Source organism: Cyrtonyx montezumae, unplaced genomic scaffold, assembly GCF_038088225.1.
Source record: "Cyrtonyx montezumae isolate F1298 unplaced genomic scaffold, pur_monq_1.0 scaffold_17, whole genome shotgun sequence".
In the NCBI taxonomy this organism is placed as follows: Eukaryota; Metazoa; Chordata; class Aves; order Galliformes; family Odontophoridae; genus Cyrtonyx; species Cyrtonyx montezumae.
In genome coordinates, this window is record NW_027071903.1 from 21,682,767 (window position 1) to 21,702,061 (window position 19,295).

The 19,295-nt window shown below is 47.0% G+C and overlaps 1 protein-coding gene across 3 annotated transcripts in view; it reads right to left on the minus strand.

Moving 5' to 3' along the window:
* The window catches only part of ZNF592 (zinc finger protein 592), a 34,456-nt gene extending 19,737 nt beyond the window's left edge, over positions 1-14,719 (minus strand). For all 3 annotated transcript variants that reach the window (XM_065733718.1, XM_065733720.1, XM_065733719.1), the window contains exons 1-3: positions 14,638-14,719; positions 13,710-13,821; positions 7,757-10,104 (exon numbers count right to left, since the gene is read on the minus strand). In XM_065733718.1, the coding sequence (XP_065589790.1) occupies positions 7,757-10,096 (2,340 nt within the window). In that variant the 5' untranslated portion in view covers positions 10,097-10,104; positions 13,710-13,821; positions 14,638-14,719. The remainder of the gene's footprint in view (positions 1-7,756; positions 10,105-13,709; positions 13,822-14,637) is intronic.
* Positions 14,720-19,295: the final 4,576 nt, after the last annotated feature.

The window sequence follows — 19,295 nt, forward strand, 5'->3', positions numbered from 1 at the left end:
GAAGCCTGCACCCAGCTAGGGCAGGAGCCCCATTAACACCCACTGGAAGCTGAACTTGGGGCACAAAACCCTTAGCTTTCACTTACTGCTGATGCAAACTGAAAAGGGAACCAGCTTCAGCACAAGTAGAAACAATCTACACCAGTTTTAGATCCTCTTCACTACAGAGAGTGAACACTAAGAGAGTTAAGGGATATTGACAAAATTCATACTTAAGAGATGTCCTCAGACTACAGAAATCCTCCTCTACACAACCACCGCAGAGCTGCAGCAGAGAACGTCGAGCTATCCTGGCAGTAAGGCCTGGAAATTGGGCTACGAAAGAGGAAAATCTGCAAGAGGGCAACAAACAAACAAAAAAATAAAAATAAAAGGACTCTGGCTGAAACAAGGGGAACATAAATGATATTTTCGGAATGCAAAGGTTTTGCTCTTTATATATTCAAACCAAAATTCCCCACCAGAGGCCCCCCCAAGTCCCAGCTCTTCCTACACTTGACCTTTTGCAAGTTATTATTTTCCTGCTTTACAACTGAGGGGCACCCGAGGCATCCCAGTTACAACACTGCAATGGACATTACCAGGATATTTCTGCTCTAAGAAAAATCAGCAAGGAATTACTACTTCAGGAGTTCACTTTGAACTATGCACTAGCTTTCACTTACCGCCTCATTGGGATGAAGACCAGCAACCTACACTCTCCAGCACGTCCTGTGTGGAGCAGGGTGATGCAGCTCTGGCAGCACAGCTTTCAGCAACCAGCAGCCCAAGCACACCAGCTCTGCACCTTCTGCCCCACCATCCTCTGGCACAACTCTTTGCTGGCCCACCCTACAGCCAACCAAGCCATCCAGATGCCTGTGTGGTTATTTTGGCTTGGATTATTTCAATAACCATTGTAGAGAAGAGAATTTCTTCTGCAGGCTCCATGATAGCTAAGCCATTATCCCTTCCCAAGGCTCTCCCTAAATGACTACAAATCATTAACATGATCAACTTACAGATGAAAAAGAGAAAAAGATATGACAGAAACTTAGTTAAAAGACAGATCTAGACCCAAACTGACACCTAAAATCAGTCAAGTTTTAGTAAGGGAACATGCATCAAATACAGCCCTAAGTATCCCATACAAAGACAACGCTGCATCAAATAAACTTAATTCTCAACTTTCTCAGTCTGTAATCTTTTCTCCTTACAACCTCAGCCATTATTTTAAGAATTTCAGTTTCTACATCATTTCTCCTGATCCACAAACTGACCGACCGCTGTGCCCCCACTGTGCTGCAAAACCTGAACTCACAGTTGCTAAAATCATCACTCATTGGATGACATTGGGCTTTCACATCCTCACTTTCCAATCACTTCTACGACCCCTAAGGATACACAGCATGTATTTCCTCTTTCTTCTTATGACAGCCCTCCATCCTGTCCATCAGCGACGCCTATCGGCCTCTAAGCTCTGCTTCTTTTTTCTCACCTTGCACCCCATAAAGACAGTATCACAGCTGTTCAGATGTAATTTTCTCTAGGATCTTTATCAATTACTTTGCTTTTTCACCAACTCCCTTCACACATGACCAGTCAAGCAGTAGCTAATCCCAACAACAAGATGTCAGCCCTCCCTCCAGAAGGGAGATGCACTCTTCTCCATCAAGATGATGAAAAGCATGGAGCACTTCTGCTGCGAGGAGTGGCTGAGAGAGCTACAACTTCAGCCTGGAAGAGGAGGCTCAGAGAGAGGTCTCATCCATAAACACCTGTAGGGAGGTAAACAGAAGGAAGAGCCAGGCTCTTTACCATGGTGCCCTGTGCCAGGACAAGAGGCACTGGACACAAAGTGGAACAGACAAGATGCTCTGTGACCAGTAGGGAGTAACTCTTTGCTGTGCAGGTTATGGAGCACTGGCACATGCTGCCCAAAGAGGCTGTGGATTCTCCTCCTTGGACATCTTCAATAGCCAGGACATAGGCCTGGGTACCCTGCTAGGGAATGCAGGGTGAACCAGCAGTTCCTTTCAGACCAAAAAACTTATGACTCTTTCAAGCAGATCCTTGAGGAGGCCTCAGTCTACTCACTTAAAGTCCAGCAACTTTGTCCTTCACCCTTCTCTCTACCCTCAAAACCCTGAACTCCACCATTTCACAGAAGCCGTGGGCAAGGCTGTGTGCAACCTTCACAGTCCCACATTTTTCATGATTACGAAATCCCAAGTCCTCTCCTCAGCAGCTTCCCTTTCCCTCGAGTCAGGGGATTGTCACCAAAGCTACCCAGGGACCTCGTGTGGCTGCAGTCCCTCACAAGTCCCAGGCCCTGTGAATGTGAGGCAACTTCTAACCCTCGGTACGGGGCCTGCTTGCTGCTCCTGGTCAATCAACCTACAGCAGCCATTACCATATCACCCTTACCAGTCTTCCTGTTAATCCTAACCCACCACCAAGCAGAGCTTCATATGTTTCAGCTCCTTTCACAGAAGACAACAACTCTTTTGCTTTGTCTTGCCAGCCTGTCCTTCCAAAAGGACTCATATTCCTCCATCACAGGACTCCAGTCTTCGGCAGCCTTCTTCCTGCTGCCAGAAGCCACCAGCTTCCAGCCTTCCTCTTCCCTCCCCAGCGTCTCCCTCCTCATCCCAATGCACTGCTTTGGTCTCGAGGCACTGAGCCTCACTCCTATCCTGCTGTTTCATCTCTTTGCCTGCTTCCTTCCCTCAACATGTTTTCATCATAACATCCTCTAGCCCTTTGCTTCCAATAAAACCAAAGACAAAAGGCCCATATAAAACAAAAATCAGATTCTTCCAGTACCTAAGGATTGCATTCATTGCCCTTGGATTGGGAGATGGAGAAAGTAATGCTTTACAGCACTAGGGGAATTTTTATTAACTTTCAATCTTCTTGCTTTCCAAATTAAAACATGAGCATGCAAGGGGAAAGAAAAAAAAAGAGAGAGAAAGAAAGAAGAAAAAAACAACCAAAAAACAGCAAAAATAACAAAGAGATGGCACCTTTCTTACTTGCTCCTTTGCTGCTGGGAAATTACCATTGCAGCACGTGGCTTTACTAGCTTCTGGCAAGTTTTAGCCAACAAATTATAAAACACTGATTTAAGAGAGACAAAGGAAGGAGAAACAAAAAAGGAAGCAATAAAATTGCTTTTAAGTAACATCAGTGTAGGTGGTGCATAAACAGGATAGGCCGTGACTCAGTGAAAAATACTTACTGGACAAATAAAAGGCAAAAAAAGAAAAAGAGGGGAATGACATAAGGTGAAAGAAAACTCAGAGGTCTTTAGTTCATTTTGTACTTCATTTCGTACTTCTCTTAGCTACCTCAATGGATTTTGGGTGGTGAAGTCACAAAAGAAAAACAATGCGTATGAAACTTCTCTGGTTACCAGTAGGCGGATGATTACGCTCCAGAGAATCTGAATGTACCTAGAGTTTTTGCACACACTTATTGCAACATTGTGCCATGGCCAAAACCCAAATGAGCTGCATCTCAAAACCAGTTTGTATCTTTCATTCACTAGTGCTATTCTCTGATGATGACAAACCATCCTGATTTTCTGTGTAAAGCTTTTGAGTCTGTTCTCTCATCAGCGTAGCCCATAGGTTTAAAAAGCTCCACTCTTTAAATACCACACTGCATACACAGAGCAAGTATGCATGAGGCTGCTGTAAGGAAAAGCAACTCTATACTGTGCACATCAGGAGCTGCATGATTTCTTTTTTCTTCATCTGGAATTTGAGCTCAGTTCTGAACAGGCTACAAGAGCTGTCTGATGCTGACGAGCCACTTCTGGTGATGCCTGGAAGTAGAGAAAACTCTTCATTTTTGAAGATCTAATCTCTGGAAGAAAGGAAGTGCCACAACCCTCACCTTAATATTGTGCCTAATATGGTGATGAAGGAGAGCCATCATAATTTATCATGTCTTTACCAAGCTGAACCCATAGAAGAATTTTAATTTCCCCTCATAATTTCATTTCCTTGGTAATTTTTCATTTATTCCAGTTTATTTCTGATAAACACCAAACAGGGGCTGTGAACAAGGCCATGACTGATACTGCAGGTTAACACAAATCCCTTGCAAATCATACCATCTTGGTCATCCAGAGTCTTCTTGAGAACAAACATCCTGATTCTCAATTGCTTCATCCTGTTCCTACTCTGTCTTCATGATCGTCTAGGTCCTCCTGTAAAATATTCCCAGCTTTCCATGATAACTTCTTATCTTGTTGATTTGGCAAATTTTATCTACACATACACCAAAAATAAGTTACAGAACATATGTATGAATGTGCTTAATTTGGCATAATCTAGCATATATTTAACTATACTTCCCCCAGCAAAATAAATTTAAAACAAAGCAACAACAACAAAACTTGCTCTTGAATACAACACCACTGCAGTCAGACCAAACAGATCTGAAGTTACAAGAAGCACCTGTCATCACCTTCTGAACATCTGGACCAACATAATATCTAAAGGCAGCATGGCATCTGTTGAGTAAAATCCAAACTACCAATATTCAACTTGAGATAACTACCTCTTGTAATTCTGCAAACGAACAGCAGAGCAGTAAACAGATCAACCCATCAAACTCAGGAAAATTCCAAGTCTTCCAAGTCTCCAAAAAAGGTAAAATAACAGCGATCCAATAACACGATCCACTCAAAACAAACGGTGTAACTGCCAAAGGTATAAAACGTAACATTACGGGAAAGCTCTCAATCATTTCTCTGAAGGTCCTTCCATTGCACCATCCCAACCCAAGCATGGTCACCCTCTCTTCCTTGTAGCTGCTCCTCATCTCCTCCCTCCTCTACTGTCCGTCTCCCTCCCTTCTTCCAAAAGAACTGGGATCCATTGAGGTCACTCCTATTTTGGCCCCACCTAGCAAACTCATTTACCTGTTATCAGTCCCATTAACATGGACTTTACCCAAGGCCATTCAGATACAAATAATAAAATACAAAGTTTGTTCCAAACCACTGACAGGAATGAACAGTAAAATCAATCACCTTACTTTCCCTGTCAACAGACAGAGGAAACACAAATACATTGAAGTAATTCACCAAGTCACGGTAAGAAATTCCAACTAAGGTGAGAAGTCTTAAGCATCAATATATAGAATAGTCTCCATGTAGAACAAAGCCAGCTTAAGCCATTCCCCCTCTCCAATCCACTCATTCCTGCCTCTCACTGCAGCTTGTTCACTCTTTGGTCATATCACTGCAACCTGGAACCAAGTAAATGAAAATATCTTCTTAAGAAAAAGTACCAGATTTATTTCTTCCAATCAGCCCTATTGGATAAGACACCCTCCAAACAAGGTGGGATTCCTGTTCCGTGCTCTCTGGAAAGTGATTTTTTTTTTATTACTGTTATTATTTTTAGGGCTTTTTGGTTTGAGGTAAAAGCACCATAACTGAGTATTTCAAAGCTTGCTCACTTTCTCAGGTTTTGTTCACAGTAGATGCACATATGTCACAGTCAATAATACAGTTTTAGTATCATTAAAGAAATCAACCTAGCTTACTTTTCATGGATAAGGGGACTCCATCTTCTACTACAGACCTGGGAGTTGTCAATACTCCACATTTACCCCTCATCATCAGCCAGTAACATTCTTTCCCTTCTAATTCCATTGACCCTGCTCAAGAATCCATCTCCCTGCAATAATCCAGAAGCAGACATTTGAAAAGTGATGACACTGATGACAACCTTCAGGCAACAACCCAGGAGGGATCTGCTCTGCTACAACCAAAGTTACAGTGATTTGTTATTTTTCAAAGCATTTTTTGAACACACAAGTCAAAACACAGCTTTGAATTTATCAAGGTTCTCTGTCTCAGAACTCAGATGCAAACTCTTCTCAAGTTATAATCAGTCAGTTGAGACGTGGGGATGTAGTTTGTGTCTGAGGCTGTCCACAACTGTTAATACCACCTCTGTGCCCCACTGGACTGCAGAAGAGGGGTGCTCCAGAACAAGCATGTCCACGTGACTATGATTGTGCTGAATTTGCTGGAGCATCTGATATGGAATTTACATTGGATTTATGTTTTCACATTACCTGCAAGAGGAGTGAGAATTTCACATGAATATTTTCTAACCTCTCTGACTGCCTAAGGAAGCGTTTGCAACACTAACTGCTCAAACCTTGCCAGCTCCTATCAACATTCCTCTTTTCTTCTGATCGAAATGGAAGTTGTGACCTCAGAAATTCGCTTGACAACTCAGAAAAGCTGAGCATGGCTCCCACCATCTAGTTTCAGGAGATATTTGGTAGGAGAGCAGATACATTGAAAAAAGGACTCAGCACAACGCTGTGAGATCACATCTTTGAGTTTAAGATGAAATAGGGAGGAGAAGGCTTCGCAAGCTTTTTCTTCTCTTTCTCCAACTGTTATATTCAGAAAAATCCTTCAAAAACCATCTTGCATCTAGTGAACCTAACTCGAAGTAAAAGGCTTAAACCCTTCTCTTGGTTAAGTTACAGAATAAATTATTAGACTAGTCTAAAAATACTATCAGACATTTCTCTTCAAGGAGCTCCTGAATTGATGAACCCACAACAATAATAGGTGATAAACCAGTGACTGATAAACACTTTAGCTCACTTAAGAACACTCATTGTATCCCCTCACCTGAAAGTATTTAATTCCAAACTGCTGACATTTCCTAGAAATGCATCATAGTTCAAAAACAAGTTATGGTGTTGACAGAGCGCAGTGCTTGCTAGCCTGCCTCAGGTAAGAAATGTGATTACACCACCACACCAATCCCTCCCAGCCTTCCCATCTGTCACCACAGAAACCATTCAACCATAATCTATTTTTGCCACTGCTGAATTTAAGAGAAAGATAAAGGAGCACTGTATGCCCAAGCTAACGCCCTTGATACTCCTGGTAGAAATTTAACGAGAAAAAGGGTGCAAAACTACAGTGGCCATGGCAGAGACTGGTGGTCTTGGTATGTAACAAAGAGCATCCCCTTCCTATTCATCAACTGGATTTTCTGAGGGGACCCAGACGCATCTTTACCTCCAAGGGAGTGCCTAAGAAGATGACAGAGGCCATAACAGTGCGGTATTTGCTCAAATGGTGCTCATGAGCTAATGAGCAGGTGCTTCTTACTGCAACACAGCACCAGCTTCTCTCTCCACCCTCTAAAGGAAGAGAAAAAACACCAAAAATAGCCTCCCACCACGCATACCATGCTGCCATCCTCTCAGCTAATTCCATATACATTTTACCAGCCTTAAAAGAAAAACAGCAACTGACATTCAAAGCATTTCATGAAGACTTTGGTGCAGGTTCCTTCCTAGAGGGAAGCAAAAATTCAATTGTGCCAGATTTCACAGAACTGTAGGGCCAATCCTCTAGCCAATCTTAAGAGCACAAAACCTGCTTAAGGCACCAACTGGCACTCCTATACAACTCAACCATAGGATCTCTCTTCTCCAACAACACCTTCCCTTTATATTCAAGGATCTCTGCTGTCTCCTTACTGTCCCCTTCCTGTTAATCCCATAATAGACATCGTTTTTGCTGGCAGAGTACAAAGAAGGCAAGCAAGCAGTGCTAAAACACCTCTTCAGACGCACACACCTGGGCCCACACATATCTCGGATGTTCCCTGCAAGCATTTCTTTCAGACAGTCCAACTCACTTGCCACTCCTGTGCCTATTTTCACCCTGGAGGATAGTATCTTTAAAGACTTAACTAATAGTATTAAAATGATGACTTACCAGTCTCTCATTATCTTCTGAGGTTCTCTGGTAATGAGCTGCTAAAGCAACATAATCCTGCGCCTGCTTGTTACATTCTAAACACTTAAGTCCTTGACGAATTAGTCTCAATGGATCTGGGTAGAGAGGCAAGGCTGGCTGGGCATTAGTAGAAATTCCTATCCCGTTTCCTGAAGTAGCATTGGGTTTACGTGAAGGAGAGGGTGAGTGCAAAGTTTGATGAGTCGAAGTTGCTGAAGAGCTCGCAGAAGGTGAAAACATTTGGTCTAAGGAAATTGGTTTCATCACCAGCTGAGAACACTGCATGATAAAGCCTTTGCTCTTGTGATCTCTTGCATGTTTAAGCAAGCTACACTTATTAAAAAAAAGTAGCATAGCTGAACAGTGAGTGCACATAACTTCAATATGAACACTTCGCCTACTATAGTGTTGAGTCAGGCTTTTCTCTAAGGCAAATGAATCCCCACATTCCAGACAACAGTACCCAGAGGCAGGCAAATTAATGCTGGTGTCAGGTGGAGGGCTAAGGTTTGGAGTATATATTGGCACCGGATTGGCACTGTGCAGTACTTTGTTGAATGCCTCCACGATGACAGGAGCAGCTTTCTTTACTTGATGCACCAGCGGCACAGACATCTGCGTCACCTGAGGCTGATTTCGCCTCTGCGCAGATGACTTCGCTGTAACAGAAGCAGCAACGCTGTGGGGAACTAAATTGAGATTTGCCAAGTGCACGGCTTTGGGGAGGAGGCTGGAGGAGGTGCTCACGTTAGACGGCTGCACCACGATACCCTGCTGCTGGTGCTGCTTCTTGTTCAGCTGCTGCCCTGCAACACCAACCTTTATGGCACCATCACCACAGTTCGGCAGCGGAGATAAAGACACAACAGACATGGTATTGGCAGCAAGATCTGTTTTCAAACTGTCTGTGTAAGGGCTCACTATGTTTGACAGCTGAATAGCTACTGCAGCCCCATTTTTGGTTGAATTCTTGCTAGCCTCACTTTCCATAACTGCACTGGTGTCAGGGGAAGGGAAAGATTTAATTAATTCTTCAGCAGATGAGGTTTCCAGAGGAGATTCTTCCAAAGACCTGCCCAACTCATCACCTTCTGGCAAAATTCTAGTTACAGTTCTTTTAATTTCACCAGAGGATGTCTTGATAGTCTTGATTCTAACTTTGGGAATAGCTGGTGGAGAGCTGGCTACCATGGAAGGAGAGCCCTTCCCACTGCTGTCACTGCACACGCTTCGAGGACTCTCAGGCTGCTTGCTGGCCTTCCTCACCACTTCTAAGGGGCTTCGTGGACTCTTTGGCGACTTGGGCATTTTTGGACTTCCCTTCGTCCCATCTTTAAAAGGACCAGGTTCTTTTGTAAGGTTTGGCTGATCGCCTTTGGGAATACATGCAACCTTTTTAGCCTGAAGAGCCACCAAAGCAGCCACGCAGGATGACAACTTCGAGTGAGTTGGCTTTAACCTCTGGCGAGGTGGTATTGATGAAGACAAGTTCAGCTCAGGCACAGATCCTTTATCTTCTCCTAAATTGCTGTGAGGGAGATCTCCGAATACCAAGCCCTCTCCAAGAAAGCTACTGGTATCTACCAAGTCCTTGCCTGACTCCACAAACCTCTCAGTTATTTTCTCTTGCTCTCTCCTGCTCATTTCCAGCCTGCTCTCTGCCTGGAAGCGGATCTCCATCTTTTGTTCCTTTTTACAATATTGATCAAACATGCTTAATTCAGGCTCTGGTACCTTCCTGAAGTGATCTAATACTGAAGCTCCTGTTGGCATATACATCGAAGGAGGTGGAAAATAAGGAGTTTGGGCATGTTTGGGTTTATCACCAATACTATTCTCCTTGAATGTATCCTCTGGCTCAGGGCTGGAAATCGGACTAAACTGACTAAAAGTTGGCAAAGGTTCTGACTTGGACTGGTCCAGTTTTTCAGAGTAACTTCTTGAACTATCGCCATTAATAAAAGTTGACTCAAACTTCCCATAATTATGCACCAAAGCATGAGTCTCTGATGGCAGATCGGACCCACGAAACCCATTGTGTAGCAGACCAGTCCCAAGGTGATTCCCTTCCTTCTCCGCCTCGAAGGACTCCTGGCGACTCGTGTTCTTCACGATAACACTCACAACAGGAGCATCGGAGGGGGGCAGGGAGTGGGATAAGGACACGCTTTCATCTATGCAGATTCCTGATGACTTCAGGTGATTCTCGTTCTCCTCCCCAGCTGACGGAATGGTCTCCTTGGCATCAAGGCTAGTTGGATCGGGGATGTCAAAAGCAGCCAAGAGGTCATCGAAGTCCGGGGTTTTCATGTCCCCCATGGTGAAAGCTACAATTAAAAGTAAAATACTTTGTCAGGTACATTTCTCTCAAGGACAAACTTCATAAGGTGTTGATGCAAGTGAATCGAACATAAAAACCACAACTACTCAAAACACCAACACAGCTAGGGACACCTGCTGCAGAAACTTAAGCTTCCATTTCAATTGCTCCAAGACTGACTGTTTATACACAAAGATACCAGCTCTGTGGGCCCTAGCTTCCTTAGCACAAAGGTATTCGCACCAAGAAAGCTTCCTAGGGATGGGGAACCCCAGTCTGTTTTCTGCACGCCCACCAATGGCTGGTATCAATTCAAGCTGAAGCCACCAGGCCATTTTCACCCAACCAAGGGTCTCCCACTAGCTTTAGTTCTTCACTGCTGCCTTATCCTCACCACTGAGATGCAAGGGCAGGTAACAAGTGACAGGAGCTGTTCAAATCCTGTTCTGCAACACAACTTGTCACCTCCAGAGCTGTTCAAGGCATTGCAAGCAGAGCAGTGGGAGACAGCAGCACCTCATCGATCCTGGTCCATAACCCCACACAGAGGATGTTCTTTCACCTTGATACCTTACTGCTCCAAGAACTGCCATCACAAACCTCAAAAGAAAAGATTCGAAAGTGCAGTACTACATTTGGGATTGTTTTAGATTTCTTTTTTTGTTTTGTTTTGCTTTAGGGGGGGGGGAGGGCAGGGGACAGGATGGGATGGGACAGGGAGAGAAAGGAGAGCTAAAAAGAAACAGTGACTTCTGATTTCTCAACAGATTGTTGTACATGAAGAATTCAGTCCCGTTTCAAGGAAGAAGGCAGGAAGTAAACAAGTGACCCATAAGAAATAAGCCTGAAAACTGAGATGACTTCCTACTCAGGGCAGTTTAAATAAGTCTACAGTAAATCTTTCAGTATAACAGCTCAACCCCTGCTTGGTTTAGTGCTTTATCTGAATCAGGAAGCAACCCTTAATTAGGTAATGATGCCACTAGGCAAAAGTGCCCACAGACCAAGCAAAGGACTGTATCCAAATCATAACAAGAAATGACATTCCCAGACAGCTCACCTCACAAACCCTCCAGAAGGGAGTGGGGTTTAAACATCAGCCACAGAGACCTGTGACAGTAATAAGCTCTGAATAGATCCATGATGAAAACTGACAGCACAGAATCACTCAAACATTTCATTATTGCAAGGAATACTGGTCTCGCCTGCACATCTAACCAAAACATTAGTGCAACATACAGACTTCCTGAACATTTAATAAGTTATTATTTTAAGACATTTCACTTTAAAACCATATTTGTATGAGCTGATGTATACAGGGAAGAAAAAAGTCAAAGAGCACCAGTTCCTGCTTGGCAAGGAGCACCCATAGATATAGTAACTCCTGCCACACACACTTAATTTGGGCTGCACGAGCACTGCCAAAGTCAGCAGCAAATGTGGGAGATGGAGGGGGTGGCAAGAGCCCAAAAGAAGGGGGAAAAGCTGGGAGCAGAGGCACAGGCAGAGTGCGGGACCTGGACAAGGCACGGGGGAGAAAAGCAGCTGTCTGACACCTTCCCAAAAGGCTGGAAGTTGCTGATTTCAGACTTTTTTTTTATATAAACCATCACAAATAACAAAGTTTGTCAAACATCACTTGGAAACCAAACAGAACGTAACTCTACCTGTCAGACTGCTGGTGCTGGGCACAATTTCTAGAACTGGGCCAGGAGAAATTGCTACAGCACAGTAGCATGCTGCTGCTACAGGGTTAGCTCAGCCATGCTTACAGACAAGCCTTGGAGGTTTTGCTAAGGTTAATCTACTCCAAAACACTCTACAGGGACTTACTTGGCTTAAAAATGGCTTGCTGTGATTTAGCTTAAACATGTTCTCATTCTTAAATTAAACAACAAATATGAATGTCCACAGCGGGCCCTGCAGCAATTTACAAATCACACCACTCAGCAAGGTATGGCAACTGTGCCTTGAGTTAAGTCCCTGAAACCCAGAAGATGATCCATGCACCTCTAATCATCAGCAGTTGACAATGAGCTTAAAAACAGCACAGATTATTGCAGTTGGCCGAGTGTGGACCTGAAACTTCCTTTTTCTTTGGGTGGGAAAATGTATGAGTTGGGTAAGAGCTAGGCATCACGCAGCTGCTGAGATTCCTGGCACACAGATCCCTGTGTGAGGAAGGCATTTCATTCTGTAACCAGAAACACTCAAGTTTTATAAGCTGGAAAAAAAAAAATCAGCTTGCCAACCACTTTTGACCCTTCTCTTCTCACCCCTGCACACCTAACCACATTTCTGGATGCATTAGTATGTTCAAACACAAGACAAAACAAATCTGAGGTATTCGCAGCATTGCAAAATAAAGTTTTCTTGGAAGAAACTCTGCATATTCAGGTTTTGTGCACACACAGCCCATTAAGAGACTACTTTGTCTACACCTTCTCTTAGATAGAAAAAAAAAAAGAAGTACTTTGAAGAAATTCTGCCCAAATCTTACACGAAGTGGCTTGTGCGGAGAGCAGGAAGTAAGGACTTCCATCCTCACTCTATCCTTCCTTTGCTAAAGACTTGCCTTAAAAACAAAGCTCGGAAACCAGCTTGCTCTCTCTATTTGCTTATGAAGGACACGGATATGCTCCAAGACTTGCAAAGCAATGAGACAGATCAGTAAAGCAAGCAGGAGTCACAGAAGAAAGTACATCTATTTCATGGTGCAACCTCAGAATAGCACATTTCCTCAGGAGGAAGGGAACTTAAGAGGTCTTCACACCATTCTAGCAATCTGTGAACTTGCTCTGGGTGTCATGGCAAAGCCCATGGCTTTCTGCTCCAGCCGGGCTTTAAAGAATGGCTTGGGATGCAGGGACCACAAAGATCACCTATTTCTAACACCTCTGACTTAGGAAGGGTTGCAAATCAATAGATCAAACATCAGATCAAGCTGCATCGGACCCCATCCAACCTTCCCTGGAATCCTCCCAGGATGGTGGCATCTACAGCCTCTTGGGCCAGGCTGTGCCAGAGCCTCACTCACTGCCTCACTTTCACTCTCAGTGAAAAGCTTTCCCTGACATCTTACCTAAATCCCTCACTCCCCCTTGTCCACTCCCCCTGTCCTAACACTGCCTACTGTAAAAGGTTGATTTCTCTCCTGCTTATAATTTCCCCTCAAGTACTGTAAGGCCGCAGAGAGGTTTTCCTGCAGCCTTCTCTTCTCCAGGCTGAACACCCCCAGCTCCTCAGCCCATCCCCATAGCAGAGGTGCTCCAGCCCTCGCAGCATCTCCGTGCCCTCCTCTGTCCCCGCTCCAGCAGCTCCGCACCCTTCCTGTGCTGGGGGCCCCAGGCCTGGACGCAGTACTGCAGGTGGGGCCTCACGAGGGCAGAGCAGAGGGGTCGGTCCCCTCTCTGTCCACTGCCACCCCTCTGTTGGTGCAGCCCAGGATGCCGTTGGCCTTCCAGGCCCCAAGCGCTCACTGCTGCCATGTGTCCAGCTTTTCATCCACCAGAACCACCAAGTCCTTCTCCGCAGTGCTGCTCCCAAGGAGCTCCCCCAGTCAGTATACAAGTTTAACCTCTCCACATGCCCAGAGCCCCATTTTGTACAAACCTTCTGCTCGCAGCACTATTCCTGTGGGCTTTGGGAGATCTGCAGCAGCTCCTCTACAGAGTTCACACCAGCACGTAACATACTGCTTAAGGAGGAAGTTCAAGATTGCCACCTAATAGGAGAGCATGAAACTGCAATTACACCAAGGCTGGGCGCCTCAAAAACACGCAATAAATATTTATAAAGCCGCAAGACAACAGTTAGGTACAACGGAAGAGCTCTGCTGAGGGCTCCGACGGCCAGGGCAAGGCAGCGATCTCCCGGAGGGGCACGGGAAGCGCTGGGGGTGGAAGAGGCACAGGGATGGGATGGAGGAGGCCGGGCGCAGACAGCCAGCTGGCAGGAGGGCAGCGCGGCCAGCCAGGGGCTGTCAGAGGGAGCGCGGCGAGCTGCGGGGCTGCGAGCCGGGTTCCCACCCGCGCACCGGGGCGTTCGTACAGGCGCTGAACTTTTCGCGGCCCCGCGGAGGAGAGTCACGCGTGGCACCGCGCTCCGGCCCGCGCCCAGCTCCGTTCCGCCGCACGCTCGCCCGCTGACAGCCGCCCCACGCGCGGGCCCACCTGACACAATGGCGCGGCTCCGGCCCGCCGCCCCCCGCGCTGTCAGTCCGGCCCCGGCCCCGCGGCCGCACGTGGGCGGCCCCGCCGAAGTTTGTTCGCCGGGGACCGTTCCCCCCCGGGGCGGCCCCGAGGAACCGGCGACGCGGCCCAGAACGGCCGACGGCGGAACGCCGGGCGGAACGCGGGGCTCCGGCTGCCGGCGGCGGGGCCGCCCGCCCTGCCTTGCGTTGCCTTGCCTCGCGTTGCCCTGCCCTGCCCTGCCTTGCCTTGCCCTGCCCGCGGGGCGGCAACGCGCGGCGGCGGTGCCCGCGGGGAAGGCAGAGGGCGAGCGGCGGGGGCGGGCCGGGGCGCGGCCGGGCGGCACTCACCCACGCGGCGTTCCTCGGCGGGCCCTGCCGCCCCACGCAGGCCTCACCCCGCACCGGGCACCAACGGCCGCAACATGGCGGCGGCGGCGGGCGGGGCCGGGGGCGGGGCCGGGGGGCGGCGGCACCGCCTCTCCCCACGCCGCGCCGGACGCGGCCGGGAAACCGGGGCGGGCAGAGCGTGCGGGGACTGCGGGGAGCGCCGGGGGGTCCTGAAGCCCGAGCCGTGCTGGGCCGGGCAGGGCGCGGAGGCCGGGCCTGGGGTGAGCCTGCCCGCCGCTGCTACTGTTCCCCGTGATGCGTTATTTCAGGCGCCGAAGTGCGGGGGGTAATCTGCGGAGCATCGGCTTGCTTACTGTCTATGCACTGGAGAAAGGTGAACTTGGAAGGTGGACTCTTACGATTCCTTATTCAGTGGGTAAGGAATAGGTTTGATGGTCGTGGCCAGAGGGCTCCGGTCGGTGGCTCTACACCCGGGCGGGGGTTTGTGATAAGCGGCGGCCCCGGCACCAGCGCTCCTCGGCGTCTCTGATGGCACTGAGTGCACCCCGAGCAGTTTGCAGATGGCACCGAGCTGAGTGCTACGGCTGATCCGACAAAAGGAAGGGGCCACGTCCAGAGGGACCTGGGTGGGCTCACAAAGCGGGACCGCGTGAACCCAATGGGGTTCAACAAAGCCGAGAGCAGGGTGCTGTACTTGGGTCGGGGCAATCCTGGATAGGAGTACAGATGAGGCGAGAACTTGAGAGCAGCGCTGCGGAGAAGGACTTGGCAGTTCTGACAACACATATCCAGCAGCACCACGGCATGACCGCAGCCATGAATATCCCTATCTCTGCCTCTCGAGGGGCCTCACATATCTTTAACTTCTTCATGCAAAAAAACCTGCATTCTAGATAGGCCCACCACTGCGATTTAGTTCTTCTTAATTCTCTTTCAACTGTTGTATCCCACAGCACCGTTTATGTCGTTTTATTTATGACTCTTTCTGTTAGACTGGAGGATCTGAACTTCCTGTCTTCACACTTTTCACAAATGTAAGTAAGGTGTTAGATTTATTCCCCTGGTTCTATGGAGCTTCTGTAGGATTCCTTGACTACAGATGATAATTGCTAAGTGACTTTCTTAACTAAAAACTCTTGGGCACACATTATTAATTCTGGCAGTTAAAAAAAAAATAAAAAGAAGTTGATTGTAATGGCTTGTGCTTAGTATTTTCTCTAATTACGAATGTATTCATAAGCACTGGTGAGGCCATGCCTGGAGTGCTTCCTGGTGCAAGCCCATTAAAGAGCAGTGGTGATGATGGAGGACCTGGTGCCTGACTGCTGTGAAGAAGGGCTGAGAGCTGCGCCCTCAGCCTGCAATAGAGGAACCTTGAGGGGATCTCATCCATGTGCATCGATGCCTGCAGGGAGGTGCAGATCAGACAGAGGCGGGCTCCTGTCAGAGCTGCAAGCACTGGGATCAGAGGCAGTGAGCACAAACTGGAGTGTGGGAGATGACAGTCAGTCCCTCAAGATGAAGGAAAGGACAAGGGAAGTTGTACAGAGAGAACACTTTCAAAATCGCAGCCGGTACCTGTATTTGTAATGCTCCTCTGTGGAAAGCTGCTTGTAAGCTGCAGGCTGTAACTCCTAGGATAGCTGACATTTCTCATATGGTTTATAAGGACCTGCACAGTCCCAAACATGTGGCTTGCAAGAAAGAAAGACACTGTAATTTGAATGATTGTGCTAATTAAGAAATACAGTGCTAGTGGGAATTTAGCTCCGTCTCAAATGGCAGAGGAGGAAAGGCAGCCGTTGAGTGCCTGGCTGGGAGGTAGTTCCCCTCGACAACTCAGTAGAAATGCAAAAAGGCTCAAGAGATGCTGCAAAGAGCAGCCCTGTTGGGGCAGCAGCTGGCAGAGGTGCTCTAGTGGCCCTTGGGTGTGCCCCGTGCACCCACACACAGGGGTGCCCTCTGTGGATGTGGGCAATCTGACCAAGGGAATGACCCTTCCCTCTGCAATTTAAGCTGATTGGAGGGGGCAGGAAGAGAAGGAGGATTCAGGACAGGGTTTTTAACTCTTGGAGGATGTGGGCTCATGAATCAAGCAGTCTTCCATCCCAGATTTATTAAATACTTGCAAGCTTGCACAGCTGTGCCTGAGGTCCTTCCTTGCTTTCAATTTTTCCTCCGGTGTGGGGCTGTTTGAGCTTGCTTTTTAGCTGGGGAAAATGGGTTCTTCCCAGGTGCTACCTGTGTCAGAAGGTATGTGTATGCAGACAGGCAAGCTAGCAAGCATGGTGAGACCACTTTTATTTATACATAACAAACATCATAAAGTCTTGAGTGCTCATGCCTAGGCAGCGTCAGTTATCAAATAATTTGTTTCTGTCAGAGCTTGGTGTTACAGAGAATTACCTTGAGCTGGCTGCAAAATTTGTGTTACAAAACTGTAATTAATGTTTCAGAAACTCCGGGGAAAGTTTATTATTGGCAGGACGAGAATGAATCCCCAGATGCAAACATTCTTCTAAGATAACAGTGTAGCTGTCCACATTATCTGCACACACACAAAAAAGGGTGTGACTTAAATCAGAGTCGTTGATTATACAGATGTCATCTGTATACATTTAAAATCACTTACACCTTTCACTCTGGCTGTTTATTCTCCCTGCCTCTAAGGACATGCCCTCTGCATTGCTCCAAACAGATTTTTTCCCCCTTTGGCTTATTGACACATAAGTCAATGAGCCAACATGACTCTTCAACGAAGCTCCCCCCCATATGACCACTGATCCACCAACAACAGGCATGGAACATTTTGCTCTTGCAAGATTTCCATCCTTGCATCCTTTTGGATGCCAACATCCATCCTGACATCAAATCAAACAGAACAAATCTCTGTGTCCCAGGGAGTTTGGGAACCGCAATGAGAACCCTATGTTGGTAAAATCCTTCAATTTTAGGATTAGAGAATAAGTATTTTGTGCCCTGCTGTTCTTCTGATTCCTGATTGCTGGGCTTGGAGATGTGATGAGGTCTGCTGGAATGGCAACAGTGCAGCATTCCCCAACCAGCTTTCACTATTCAATAGCAAATCCATTTTACTATGCAATGGAAACTGGAGAAATTAATTCCAGAGAACCAGTTTTCTTCTTCACAAGAACTACAGACTCTGGCACAGTACAGGCATGCTCCAAAGCCTGAGCAAGCAAGGTCCCTTGTACAATCCTCCATGCTGACAGCAGTGAACTGTTTGCTGAAGCAGGTTCAGGATGACCCCGTTCTCCTTGACATGGCTTCAGGTGGGCACTCATCCATGCTCCAGGCTTCAGCATGGTTGGAAGCAAGCTGATTGCAGCAGGCAGCTTGGACAAGAGGAGCTTCTCAACATGTCTGTGCTGCTGAAGCGATGTTTCCTGTGCTTGCAGCCCTGGCTGGGGTGACCAAAGGCCATCATGGTCTCCCCATAATTTGCAGGGATACACAAGTGGCTTGGTATGCTCATATCCCTTTGCCCAAAGTTGCCCTATGTAGCCTCTCTGTGAACATGGAGAGGTCTGATCCAGACATCATAAACCTCTTTGGGGAAGAAATTAAACTTCAGTACTTCCCTCACTGGCTTTCCCATAGTCCCACATATGTCTGTATGGGCAAGAATGAAGAGGGGGTTGGTTGGCATGCAGGTAGGAGCCATTTTTGGGGGCAGAAAGACCAGGAGCATCAAGCCATGGCCCATGTCACTCCTGAAAACCCTCCTGAGCCCTGCTGGAAAATATAACCAAAGCTTGAAAGACTACAAGAAGGCTTCATGTCCTAAATAGCCTGTAGCACCTTCACAGCAATTTCAGTGTGGTTATACCTCAAAAAGCATCCCCAAGAAACTTCAAGAAATTGCTTTTCACAATCACAAAAAAATAAAATAAAAATAGATCTATCTGTGTTGCTGGCATAGGTGATGGGTAAGGGGTGTATTTTGGGCTTGGGTGTGGCCTGTGGGTAAGAACATAGCTTGGGCAGCAGTAGGATGGTTCAGTGAGACTTGGAGACTGGGTTTTCTAAATAAAGACACCCAGATCCTTCTCCTCTGCATAGCTTGACAGCCACTCTGCCTCAAGCCTGCAGCAATGCATGGCCTGTTATGACTAAAGTGCAGGACCTGGTAGGTGTTCTCGTTAAACTTCATCTCATTGGCCTCAGCCCATTGACGCAGCCTGTCCAGCCCTCTGTTGGGTCTTCCTGCCCTGGTTGTTCCACACATGCTGTGTGATTGCACTCAAGATGATCTGCTCCATGGCCTTCCCCATATTGAGGTCAGGCTGACAGGCCTGGAGTTCCCTGGATCCTCCTTCAATGGTGTCCAGATGAAGTCCTTGCTGGGCTTTTGCCTTTCTATTTTTCCCTCTGCATATTCCAGCAACATCTCTGTGCTCTTCCTGAATTATCTGACCCTTTCCCCATGACTCTGAGGTGAACCTGCCACTTCTGACATCATGCTTAAAATGCTAAAACAGAAATCTTTTCCAGAAGCAGGAGACTGAGTATGTGTTGTTTTCGTTTTCAAACCATGAAGATGAAGAGAGATAGGAAATTACAGGAGTCTGTGACAAACAGCGTTTCAGGGTGGAAAAAAAAAAGAAAAATTGCAGGATTCGCTATGAATAATTATT